Here is a 13,975-nt window from a genome sequence, read left to right on the forward strand (position 1 = left end):
TTATAACCATATAACAGTGAAAATACAGAAAGCCAAAAAATGTTCATCAATGGCAGGGAAAGAGTTAAATAAAGTTTAAATATAGTTTAGTAAAGCACAAGGTACATGGCAGATAAATACTGGGTACATATTTTCTAAGCATCTTATAAAAGCTGAATGTGTTAAATTTTATACTTTTAACATTTAAATTACCGATTTTATATACAAACTAATATAAATATATATTTTGTTGTATGATTTAATATTTTATTATATAGTTTATCATTTTATTTTTTACAACTCAATTATTTATTTTATTTGTATTACTATATGTTTTGAAAAATTGTTTCACTCAATTTTTTTGCCAAATTATAATCATCAATTTTGATCACTAATGTTTTATTTATTTAGTATATACTTTATCCTATTTTGGAATATATATTTGTGTATGTTTACTGTGTACGGTCTCTTCTTCTACAGGCCTGCAGAGACTTCCAGGATGATGGGACGTGCAAGGATGCGTGTCCACGTCTAATGCTCTACAACCCCAACACTCACCAACTCGTTCCCAATCCCAACGGGAAGTACAACTTTGGAGCCACCTGTGTGAAGAAGTGCCCCTGTAAGTTTGCTTTTCATATATCCGAGATTACTAAGATCACTTTGACAATAATTCTTCTTTTCATTAAAACATTTAGTTTGTAAAAATAAGAGCCCCAAAAGTCATGGAGTGACTAATACATACAGCTATTGTGTATAACAACCACCAGTATTATTCAGAGGCAAAAAATAACACTGGTCTTTAATCAGTTATGTGTGCAAATACAAGCTAAGACACACCCAGAGGTTACTATGTAAACAAAGTACTGTAAGTTCTCTGAGGTGCCAAGGTTTATTTTAAGTAAACACTTCAGAAAACTGCTGTAGACCTATTAATAAATAGATATTAATAAAAATGTATAAATAAGATATATTGCAAAATAACAATCTCATGTGTCTCCTCTAGAGTTTTAGAAGAGATGTCAACACTTTGTATCCATTCAAAGTTGTGTATTTAACTTATCTGCAAAATTGTAATATTGCATAAAACATTTACGGTAACTGGAACAAAATTTCTGTAATAAAATGGAAGTTCCTTCGATCAGGGAAGCCACTGTGGCTCTTTTGTCCAACATCATAAATAGACGAAACACAATAAAAGCTGTTAATGCAGTAATGCACATAACATTTATACACCTCAATTGAGCACATTCGTTATTAATGCACATTTTTTACATTTATGCTCATCTTGCCATTTCCAACCAGTGTTATGCAATATCTCAAAGTGCACATAAAATAGGGGGATGGAAACATAGCTATTGTCTCAAACTGTATTTCATACCAAAGTCTACATTCAAAATGCTCCTAAAGCCGGGTGCACACTGTGCGATTTTGGCAACGATTTGGCCGTCTGAGACAAATTTAGCAAATCCTAAAAGATTCCTCAGATCCTAGGCTAAAATCTGACGTCTTTGGTCGTTAGTTTGACATGTTCACCGGCAGCCGATTAATGAGCGCTGCGATCAAATTTTACCTCAGACGAAATTCTGGCAGTGTCAGAAGATTTGGCACACAATCCTGCAGTGTGACTTCTCCTACGACGATAGTCAAATATCTCCGTTTTTCAAGACAAACTATGACCAAAACGAGAGCTAGAGATTTCTTTGTAGCCAGCATTTCAGTCCCACGTGTAATGCAGCTCACCGAACGCGTCATTCATTGAGGATATAAAACACCGGGTGAGTTTTCTTGTGCGCGTCCGTTTTTAGCACGCCTTTACTATCGTGCAGTCTGACATTAATGTCAACTGAGATCTTACAGTGTGACATGGCGATCATGTTCGTACAGTCTGACAAGGGACATTCGCAAAGGATTTTGAAAAATCGCACAGTGTGCAGGACCCATAAAACCAAATGATCAGAGCTATAATTTCCATGTTCATTTTACAGCTGTATGCTCTTACTGTATGTCTCATTTGTGTCGGTTTTATTTTAGTTGTTTTATTCAAGTTGGAAGTATTGATATACAACTGAAACATGACTCTAAACTCCTCTCTATGCTTCAGACAACTTTGTGGTGACTGATCACGATGCCTGCGTCCGTACCTGCAGCAGTAACATGCATGAAGTGGAGGAGAACGGAATAAGGAAGTGCAAACAATGTGATGGCTTGTGCCCAAAAGGTCAGCAACATCATTAATAATTAAAACTGAATTTCCTCTAATTTCTGATATACATAATTTACGTGACATGAATATCTAATAAATGTGAAATGAGTTGACCATGTGTGTTTTCGGTTTAGTCTGTAATGGTCTCGGAACGGGGGCGCTTGTTAACACGATTGCAGTCAACGCGACCAACATTGATTCGTTTATCAACTGCACCAAAATAAATGGGCACATTACAATAATGAAGATGACTTTTCAAGGGTGAGATTTTATGGACAACAGACAAAATTAACCTCTTATTCATGCAATGCATTCAATCTTATGCTTTCTTCACAAATGTTTTTCAAGAGATGTTTTTACAAATACTCCAAGCATGGACCCTGTGAAACTCGACTATTTCAAAACAGTCAAAGAAATATCAGGTAAACTACACAACTGAATAATTTACACCGATCAGGTGTATAACATTATGACCACTGTTAATGGGCACCTGTTAGTGGGTGGGATATATTAGGCAGCAAGTGAACATTTTGTCCTCAAAGTTGAGGTGGTAGAAGCAGGAAAAATGCCTCGACGGGTCAAGGCTGTTTTGGCAACAAAGAGGGACCAACACAATATTAGAAAGGTGATCATGTAATATCATGGACTCCACTAGAAGTTCACAGCATGCTTTAATGGATGTTTAATGGAGTTCACACTGCACTGAAGGTGTGCTGTGGTATCTGGCACTAGATGTTAGGAGCAGATCCTTTAAGTCCTGTAAGTTGCGAGGTGGGGCCTCCATAGAACAGATTTGTTTGTTCAGCACATCCCACAGATGCTCAATTGGATTGAGATCTGGGGAATTTGGAGGCCAAGTCAACACCTCAAATTTGTTTTGTTCCTCAATTATCCGCATTATCCTGCTGAAAGAGCCACAGCCACCAGGGAACACCATTTCCATAAAAGGGTTAGAAGATCTGCAACAATGCTTAGGTACGTGTCAAAGTAACATCCACATACATGGATGGATGGAACTTCCCATGGAAGAAAATTTTCCCAGCAGAACATTGCCAAAAGCATCACACTGCCTCTGCCAGCTTGCCTACTTCCCATAGTGCATCCTAGAGCCATGTTTTCCCCAGGTAAGCAACACACACACAGCCATTCATGTGATGTAAAACAAAACGTGATTCATCAGACCAGACCACCTTCTTCCATTGCTCTGTGGTCCAGTTCTGATGCTCACTTGCCCACTTTCGGCAGTGGTTGGGGTCAGCATGGGCACCCTGACTGGTCTGTAGCTATGAATCCCCATACGCAGCAAACTGCGATGAACTGTGTATTCTGACACCTTTCTATCAGAACCAGCATTAACCTCTTGAGCAGTTTGAGCTACAGTAGCTCGTCTGTTTGATCAGACTACACAGGCCAGCCTTTGCACAGGCCTCCCCATGTGCATCAGTGAGCCTTGGCCGCTCATGACCCTGTCGTCGGTTCAACACCGTTCTTTCCTTGGAGCACATTTGATAGATACTGACCACTGCAGACCGGGAACAGCCCACAAGAGCTGCAGTTTCGGAGATGTTCTGACCCAGTCATCTAGCCATCACAATTTGGCCCTTGTCAAACGCTTGTCATTTTTACCCCCTTCTAACCAATAAAATCTGAGGACAAAATGTTCACTTGCCTAATATATCCCACCCACTAACAGTTGCCGTGATGAAGAGATAATCAGTGTTATGCACTTCACCTGTGAGTGGTCATGATGTTATGCCTGAACAGTGTATGTACAGTCTTGTTCAAAATAATAGCAGTACAATGTGACTAACCAGAATAATCAAGGTTTTTCGTATATTTTTTTATTGCTACGTGGCAAACAAGTTACCAGTAGGTTCAGTAGATTCTCAGAAAACAAATGAGACCCAGCATTCATGATATGCACGCTCTTAAGGCTGTGCAATTGGGAGATTAGTTGAATTAGTTGAAAGGGGTGTGTTCAAAAAAATAGCAGTGTGGCATTCAATCACTGAGGTCATCAATTTTGTGAAGAAACAGGTGTGAATCAGGTGGCCCCTATTTAAGGATGAAGCCAACACTTGTTGAACATGCATTTGAAAGCTGAGGAAAATGGGTCGTTCAAGACATTGTTCAGAAGAACAGCGTACTTTGATTAAAAAGTTGATTAGAGAGGGGAAAACCTATAAAGAGGTGCAAAAAATGATAGGCTGTTCAGCTAAAATGATCTCCAATGCCTTAAAATGGAGAGCAAAACCAGAGAGACGTGGAAGAAAACGGAAGACAACCATCAAAATGGATAGAAGAATAACCAGAATGGCAAAGGCTCAGCCAATGATCACCTCCAGGATGATCAAAGACAGTCTGGAGTTACCTGTAAGTACTGTGACAGTTAGAAGACGTCTGTGTGAAGCTAATCTATTTTCAAGAATCCCCCGCAAAGTCCCTCTGTTAAAAAAAAGGCATGTGCAGAAGAGGTTCCAATTTGCCAAAGAACACATCAACTGGCCTAAAGAGAAATGGAGGAACATTTTGTGGACTGATGAGAGTAAAATTGTTCTTTTTGGGTCCAAGGGCCACAGGCAGTTTGTGAGACGACCCCCAAACTCTGAATTCAAGCCACAGTACACAGTGAAGACAGTGAAGCATGGAGGTGCAAGCATCATGATATGGGCATGTTTCTCCTACTATGGTGTTGGGCCTATTTATCGCATACCAGGGATCATGGATCAGTTTGCATATGTTAAAATACTTGAAGAGGTCATGTTGCCCTATGCTGAAGAGGACATGCCCTTGAAACGGTTGTTTCAACAAGACAATGACCCAAAACACACTAGTAAACGGGCAAAGTCTTGGTTCCAAACCAACAAAATTAATGTTATGGAGTGGCCAGCCCAATCTCCAGACCTTAATCCAATTGAGAACTTGTGGGGTGATATCAAAAATGCTGTTTCTGAAGCAAAACCAAGAAATGTGAATGAATTGTGGAATGTTGTTAAAGAATCATGGAGTGGAATAACAGCTGAGAGGTGCCACAAGTTGGTTGACTCCATGCCACACAGATGTCAAGCAGTCTTAAAAAACTGTGGTCATACAACTAAATATTAGTTTAGTGATTCACAGGATTGCTAAATCCCAGAAAAAAAAAAATGTTTGTACAAAATAGTTTTGAGTTTGTACAGTCAAAGGTAGACACTGCTATTTTTTTGAACACACCCCTTTCAACTAATTGCCCAATTGCACAGCCTTAAGAGCGTGCATATCATGAATGCTGGGTCTCATTTGTTTTCTGACAATCTACTGAACCTACTGGTAACTTGTTTGCCACGTGGCAATAAAAAATATACTAAAAACCTTGATTATACTGGTTAGTCACATTGTACTGCTATTATTTTGAACAAGACTGTATATACACACACACACACACACACACACACACACACACACACACACACACACACACACACACACACACACACACACACACACACACACACACAACCGTACAATTATTTTAAGGTGCCTTATTTAGAAGTGCCATTTTATTTTTCTCAGGGTTTCTGTTAATCCAAGACTGGCCCAAACACCTCAAATCTCTCAGTCCCTTTGAGAACCTGGAGATCATCAGAGGAAGAACTAAACAACAGTGCGTTTCATCATGTCAACTTACAAATAATTAATGTTCTCTGTTTATTAAACCTTTTTATACCATAAACACTTCACCTTTAACCAGTGTTCCTCTCTTTACACCTCCCACGAATGCAGCGGTACCGTCAGTTTTGCCGCCTTAAATATTCCACACCTGGAATATCTCGGCCTGCATTCGTTAAAGGAGATCAGTGACGGTGACGTGGTGGTCAAAAACAACCAACAACTCTGTTACGCTGACGGCAGCTACTGGCCAAAGCTGTTCAGATCTGAGAAACAGAGTGTACGCACTGGAAACAACGCAGCAATGCACACCTGTGGTGCGGGACTGCATTCAAATATTTTGTATTTCAGTTTTACATAACTCATTTGTTGGCAAACAATTTTGGGTTCAGTCAGGTCAGGTTACAGAGTCTCTTTTTTTGCACTTCAGAGCAGCAGAACAATACCTGTGACAGTATGTGTGGAGAGGAAGGCTGCTGGGGTCCGGGGCCGTCCATGTGCGTCTTCTGTCCGCATGTAAGCCGTAGGGAGCGCTGTGTCAGTCACTGCAACCTGCTGGATGGGTTAGTGTCCAACATTTAGTCCGTATAATTAAATATTGACAATTGATAAGTTGTTTTTCTTATGATTAAAAAAGTGGAAAGCATTGTTTAATTAATGCATTTAATATGCATTACATAATTTTTGCATGTGCCTTTGTGTGCATTAGTGATCAGCAGCATTGGTAGCTACTAGAAATATTTTTTCCATTCATTTTCCATCCATAGGGATTTGATAAAAGTCTTTGTTAAAGCATTATAAGCCATGAACCAAGCCATCTAATGACTCGATTATGTAAGTTTCTGTGCTTAATGGGAGTTGCCGTTTACTTCAAGCTCTTTTGGTACTATTTGCTTGTTGCAACTCTGATTGGTTGAATTTTCTGTACAGCATCATGGGTAAATGTAGTTTTTCACCACAAATTCATCTGTTAATCATTATTTGTTATAAGTTGAAATAATGCCAACAGATTACTTTAAAAAAAGCATATATATATATATATATAAAACTTATTAACAATCTTATAGCTTTCAGTATGTTTTATTAACAAAGTTCGGGAGGAGGATGTTCAATTTGATAAATAACCAAATTAACATGGAAACATTCAGTTAATCAACTCAATTAGCGCGATAAGAGGTATATTTACAGCAGATTTAACAGAGTCAGCATCCCTCCACCACCACAGGTTCCAACCTGGGGTGGGGGGTACTCTGGGTTTGGGACAAATTCCTAGCTCAGGGCCCTCCCCTTGGACAGCACGCCAAATATGCATAACCTTAGCTCTACAGGGTTATATGCAAGTGTGAATCTGTGAAATGTTTGTTTTTAAGGCATATGAGTTGTCATAAAAAAAATCAATTTCCCAATGGAGAAAATGAATTGCTTTTTTACTTCCGTAAACTGACTGTTGCATTCTAATGTTTCTACAGAGACCCCCGCGAGTACATGTCAGAGAACGTGTGTTTGCAATGTGACCCTGAATGCAAGATTATGAACGGGACAGCAAGCTGCTCTGGATCGGTATGTCGTTTCAATGCACATATAAATTGTATTATTAATGACTTACTCACTCTTGCTAGAGATCTAAACTGAGGATCTGTGCAAACCCCTAACCCTACCTTGATGGTGTAAATCTTCAGTGAAAAAAGTATAAATAATATTTTTAGCGACACTGACAACCACCACTCATTTTCATCTGAGTGTAAATTAATAATGGTACTAATAACTAATAGAGGTCAGACATATGAAATGTTTGCAATGTGAATGTTGTTTCTCTCTTTCTAGGGAGCTGATCGGTGTACTGAATGTGCTCACTTCAAAGATGGATCTCACTGCGTCACACAGTGTGCTCAAGGTGTGCAAGGCTTTAATAACCGACTTGTCTGGACGTACCCAGACAAAACCGGACAGTGTCAGCCATGCCATCCTAACTGCACGCAAGGGTAGGAACAAATTAAACCTTCTTGAATAATAATGATTATAGTTATTATAGAAACAATTACTATTATTATTTTTCCACAACTGGTACATTATAATTATTCCAGTGTTTCCACAAACACTGAGATTTATTACATTAACAAGTAAATATTGCTGATAAAAAATTATTAAAGCAAATTGAATTTAAAATGATTGTAAGTATTATTATTATTTAAATTATATAAATTATTTATATTGATATTTATATATTAGTTAATGGATAACAGAAACCAGTTGGTTTTAAACAAGCAGAAATAGAATACTATGGGGTCACAAAATAGACTATCACTAATAGTCAAACGTTTATGTTATTATAGGTGCAGTGGACCAGGATTGGATGGTTGTGAACCAAAAGGGTACAGTAGTTTATGGGCTTTTATGTCACATCGGTTCTGTTTCTGGCACTCTGTGAGACTTTTATGTTGAAGTTTATCTGTGCATTGTTTCTGTGTCCTGTTTCCTGTGGGGTTTTTGTAGTTCTTGTAGTTTTTCATGTTGATTAGTCTCCCCAGGTGTTTCCCATTCACCACACCCCTTGTAATCTCATTTAGCTCGTCTTTGCTGTGTGTATATGTAGCCCATGTTTTCTCTGGTTTTCCCGAATTGAAGTTAACATGAAATCAAACTTGACTGATGTTATTGTGCACAACTCATCAATACAAAAAAATACAAAACTGTCTGCTGACATCACCATGAGAGCACAGTTTCATTTTGGTTAATGTCTAATAAGCATATAGTTTTGTAGACATTGTTTTAAGCTACATTTAGCCATAATAAAAAAAATAATAATAATAAAAAAATATATATATATAATATATATATATATATATATATATAATATGATTCAATTTTTTTGGTTTTACAATCAATCAGTTCTAAATGAATAAAATTAAAGGAATAGTTAATCCAAAAATGAAAATTACCCCATGATTTACTTTCCCCCCAAGTCATCCTAAGTGTATATGACATTCTTCTTTCAGACGAATACAATCAGAGTTATATTAAAACATGTTCTGGCTCTTCCAAGCTTTATAATGGTAGTGAATAGCAGCCCAAAATTTGAATCCCAAAAAGTGTATCCATTCCATTATAAATGTGCTCCAGACAGCTCTGGGGTTAAGTTTTTACAGGAATATGTTTCATTTGCTGACTTTAAGTTAATGGATTCATATGAAATGTTTTTATGAAGGTAAATGACCTGTTATACTCTCTGTAGATCTCACATGCCTGTAGTGGCGGCTGGCATTGTCGGAGTCATGCTGATGATTATGGTCCTCGTCCTTTTCATCTTCGTCATCTTCCGCCGACGACACATCCAACGAAAGAGGACCCTACGGCGCCTCCTTCAGGAGAGAGAGGTAAGCCCTAAAAGTGTATCAAAGATTAAACTATGAATGAAACCCCAATCTAACCATATTTACATGATTCTTCAGTTGGTCGAACCGCTGACTCCCAGTGGTGAAGCGCCCAACCAGGCTCTCCTTCGCATCCTAAAGGAAACAGAACTGAAGAAAATAAAAGTCCTTGGGTCTGGAGCATTTGGCACAGTCTTTAAGGTACATTCATAAAATAAAAAGCACATTACAGTAATTCATCAGACCTAACAAAGCTTTGATGTATTAGATGTGTAACTCAGACATTTAAAGTCTACATATGGACTAATATCCACATAACACACATTCCCTCTATTTTCTTTTCTGAAGTTCCTGATTTAAATTACAGAAGTCGAGAACTTAAAAGTCCTCAGTAAACATGGAAGAAATATTTCCTTAAATAATAAGAAATAATAAGTCTTACATGCTTTTCTCCTAGGGATTGTGGATTCCAGAGGGTGAGGATGTGAAAATTCCTGTTGCTATCAAAGTTTTGAGAGAGGTCGCATCACCCAAAGCCAACAAAGAGATCTTGGATGTGGGTATCATGCCATTTTTACTAATCTTTTACAATTGTCCCTGATGACCTTGGAATTTAAACTTGTATTTTAATGTTTCAGGAGGCATATGTGATGGCCGGTGTTGATCATCCTCACGTGTGTCGTCTGTTGGGAATATGCCTCACATCCAACGTCCAGCTCATAACTCAGATTATGCCTTTCGGCTGCCTGCTGGATTACGTACGGGAGAATAAGGACAATATCAGCTCACAGACTCTGTTAAACTGGTGCGTGCAGATAGCCAAGGTGAGTTCAAAGTTGCGTGTCCTACTGTATGTCAGCTGTCAACCCTCAATATACAAACATTGACAGCAGTTGTTAATGTAACAACTATTTATTTTGACCAGGATAGAAACATATTTATGTGCATTACATGTTTCAAGTAGATATTTAAAGTCTAGAAAGTAAAAAAAAGAAAAATAAATTATATATAAAATATATATACAGTGAGGAAAATAAGTATTTGAACACCCTGCTATTTTGCAAGTTCTCCCCCACAAATCATGGAGGTGTCTGAAAATGTCATCGTAGGTACATGTCCACTGTGAGAGACATAATCTAAAAAAGAAAATCCAGAAATCACAATCTATGATTTTTTAAACTATTTATTTGTATGATACAGATGCAAATAAGTATTTGAAAACCTGAGAAAATCAATGTTAATATTTGGTACAGTAGTCTTTGTTTGCTATTACAGAGGTCAAACGTTTCTCTGTAGTTTTTCACCAGGTTTGCACACACTGCAGGAGGGATTTTTTATGATTTTGGCCCACTCCACACAGATCTTCTCTAGATCAGTCAGGTTTCTGGCCTGTCGCTGAGAAACACAGAGTTTGACGGACTCCTCTGGATCATCCAAATGGTCATTAGCAAACATAAGACGTGCTGGTTTAAGCAGGGGAACCTTCCGTGCCATGCATGATTTCAAACCATGACGTCTGTATTACCAACCGTAACCTTGGAAACGGTGGTCCCAGTTCTTTTCAGGTCATTGACCAGCTCCTCCCATGTAGTTCTGGGCTGATTCTCACCTTTTTTTAGGATCATTGAGACTCCACGAGGTGAGATCTTGCATGGAGCCCCAGTCCGAGGGAGATCGACAGTCCTGTTTAGCTTCTTCTATTTTCTAATGATTGCCCCAACAGTGTAACTTTGTTCACCAAGCTGCTTGGCAATTTCCCCGTAGCCCTTTCCAGCCTCGTGGAGGTGTACAATTTTGTCTCTAGTGTCTTTGGACAGCTCTTTGGTCTTGGCCATGTTAGTAGTTGGATTCTTACTGATTGTATGGGGTGGACAGGTATCTGAATGCAGCTAACGACCTCAGGCAGGTGCATCTAATTTAGGATAATAAATGGAGTGGTGGTGGACATTTTAAAGGCAGACTAACAGGTCTTTGAGGGTCAGAATTCTAGCTGATAGGCAGGTGTTCAAATAATTATTTGCAGCTGTATCATACAAATAAATAGTTTAAAAAATCATACATTGTGATTTCTGGATTTTTTGTTGTTGATTATGTCTAACAGTGGACATGCACCTACGATGACAATTTCAGACCCCTCCATAATTTCTAACTGGGAGAAGTTGCAAAATAGTAGGGTGTTCAAATACTTATTTTTCTCACTGTATACATATTAGGGGGTTTTGAAAGTGTAAAAGTTTTAATGTTTTTGAAAGAAGTCTCTTATGCTCACAATACTGCATTTATTTGATCATAAATACAGTAAAAACAGTAATATTGTGAAATAATATTACAATTTATAATAACTATTGTTTTCTATTGTAATATATATTTAAAATATCCTTCAGAAAACATTCTAATGTGCTGATTCACTGCTCAAAAATGAGAATAAATTAAACATATATTATTATTATCAATGTTAAAAACAGTTGCTGCTTATTTTTTTTGCGGAAACTATGATAATTTCAGGATTCTTTTATGAGTAGAAAGTTAAAAAGAAAAGCAATTATGCCAAATAGAAATCTCTAATAACATGGTACATATCTTTACTGTTACTTTTAATCATTATAATGCATTCTTGCTGAAATAAAAAAGGGATAATTTCTTTAAAAAAATGATTTACTTGAACAATTGTGTATAAATCTTGTCACCTTTATTTATATAGTACTTTTTACAATGCAAATTGTTTCAAAGCAGCTTCACAGTGGTAACTGTGCAGGAAAATAATGCTACAGAATTTGATTCGGCTGTACAGCCACTCTGGAGAAAACTGTGATGTCATCCAGCTCATTTCAATTATCATTCAATACCCATTTTTCATGGATTGAAAAACCTTTGGAAAAACCAGGCTCAGTCGGGGGGCCAGTTCTCCTCTGGCCAATGAACAAACAGTAAGCGCGTTTCCATTACCCTTCAAATTGCGCAAATTGAAATTGCGAATTGAAAATACGCCCAATGGAAACGCGGCAATTTCGCAAAAACTCCCATATATCGCAAAAAAGTTTTTACGCTCTCATGAGGTGGTTTTTCAGGCGATTCGAAAAAGGACATTTTCGCAAAACTGCAATGGAAACGTTTTTTTCGCATTTACATGTCACCTGTTGCGGTGACGCATTGCTGCAACATAGGGCCTATAGGCCTATATTATATTTTCCACTCAATTGTGTCGTAATAACAAGATAATGTAGTTAAAAGGACATATATTTTTTCCTAATAAGGACTACAGACTATATATACTGTAATTAAGACATATATTCAAGAAATGTATTAAAGCAGAAAGAGTCAGCCTGTATTTTCAGCCTTACTCAAAGGCAGAGGAAACTGGCCAGTTACGCACGTCAATCCATTCCAGACGATCTTAGTTTGCTTCTTATCTAATAAACAGGCATTTAATTGATGAAACATCGATCAAAATAAAAATACAATTTATACAAAACTAAATGTATTTTTTAAGAAAGACTTTCTAGAAAATAAAACTCGAAGTGATCAAAATCATGTGACTCTCCAGGTCTCAAACATATTGCGATTCTTACTCATGCTGCTCACTTTTCATAACCAACATATACATTAAAATAATAATATTACAGGCTAATGTTTAGGCCTAAACGCAGCCTATTTAGTTTCGTAGTTAGGCTGTTTTCTTTAACCCACGGCCGATAAAAGCGCCGACGTTCTCAGTTTTCCTTAAGAGAGATGAAACAATTTACAATACTCTTGTCATTTTTAGCTATACAGATGAGTTCAAGACATAATTATATACTATAAACTGTCTATTTTTATTTGTGGACTCGGGGAACTAATTATTTTGCATGCACTTACTCCAAACGCGGTCTCCATTTAAAAAAAAATTATTTTGTTTATTAAATGCCAATTTTTTCTTTTCCAAAGCATTTCTAAATTCAGTTCAAATGCCAATCAAACCAAATATCTAGCCAAAATAACGAAAGTGGTGAAAATAAAAATAAAACATTTGAGTTAACATGCAAATTCAAACATTTCGCTCTTCTCTATATGCGTCAACCTGCCGCGCTTAAAAGGCGATCATTCTTTACAGATGATGGTTCGGTTTGGAGAGAAGACGAGATGGAGTTCTTTATTAAACTCATAAAAGACAATATAGGATTACAGTAATACTGGATTCTAAACACAGAAATGCTACATTATCATGAAGACCTTGAAGCAGATCTGACACACACACACACACACACACACACACACACACACACACACACACACACACACACACACACACACACACCTCATATCCGTGCCGCTTAAGTAACCTAAGGGGCTTTCCTTGCCATTAATGCTTGGATAACACATATGTCTCCTTACAATAAAAATAATGGCTAGTGTGATGGATGGGATGTACAAACCTACCAAGTGCCATCATTTTGGACTGACCTATCGCGAGAGGAAAGTAATATGTTTTAGTCGCATAACTGCAGCTATGGAAACGCTGTCATTTCGCAACAGTTTTTTATCGACATTTAAGAAATATCGCAAAAGTTTTTCGCAAATCTGCAATGGAAACGCAGCTATGATTATGATTCAGGCAACATTACAAGTCAGAAGTCAGATTAGATATTAGTTCAGAATATTTGAATATTGAAGATCTGAGTCATCACGAGAGTCATGAACTAACTGTTCAGCATTTTGTATTGAGAGCATATGTCGCAATTTAGATATATTTTAAAGATGGAAGAATGCAGTTTTACAGATGCTAGAAACGTGG

The 13,975-nt window shown here is 37.5% G+C and overlaps 1 protein-coding gene across 2 annotated transcripts in view; it reads left to right on the top strand.

Annotated features, from left to right (window-relative positions):
- Window positions 1-13,975, top strand: part of LOC137063328 (epidermal growth factor receptor-like) — a 38,459-nt gene that overhangs the window by 17,383 nt on the left and 7,101 nt on the right. The window contains exons 7-20 of one of the 2 annotated variants that reach the window (XM_067434398.1): window positions 460-601; window positions 2,084-2,200; window positions 2,320-2,446; window positions 2,534-2,607; window positions 5,738-5,828; window positions 5,948-6,150; window positions 6,264-6,396; window positions 7,303-7,393; window positions 7,658-7,815; window positions 8,167-8,205; window positions 9,066-9,207; window positions 9,283-9,405; window positions 9,662-9,760; window positions 9,843-10,028. In XM_067434398.1, coding sequence (XP_067290499.1) covers window positions 460-601; window positions 2,084-2,200; window positions 2,320-2,446; window positions 2,534-2,607; window positions 5,738-5,828; window positions 5,948-6,150; window positions 6,264-6,396; window positions 7,303-7,393; window positions 7,658-7,815; window positions 8,167-8,205; window positions 9,066-9,207; window positions 9,283-9,405; window positions 9,662-9,760; window positions 9,843-10,028 — 1,725 coding nt within the window. Of the gene's footprint in view, window positions 1-459; window positions 602-2,083; window positions 2,201-2,319; window positions 2,447-2,533; window positions 2,608-5,737; window positions 5,829-5,947; window positions 6,151-6,263; window positions 6,397-7,302; window positions 7,394-7,657; window positions 7,816-8,166; window positions 8,206-9,065; window positions 9,208-9,282; window positions 9,406-9,661; window positions 9,761-9,842; window positions 10,029-13,975 lie in introns of those variants that run through there. The other variant, XR_010901370.1, reaches the window with a different exon arrangement.

The sequence above is a fragment of the Pseudorasbora parva genome, chromosome 24 (assembly GCF_024679245.1).
Source record: "Pseudorasbora parva isolate DD20220531a chromosome 24, ASM2467924v1, whole genome shotgun sequence".
Taxonomy (NCBI): Eukaryota; Metazoa; Chordata; class Actinopteri; order Cypriniformes; family Gobionidae; genus Pseudorasbora; species Pseudorasbora parva.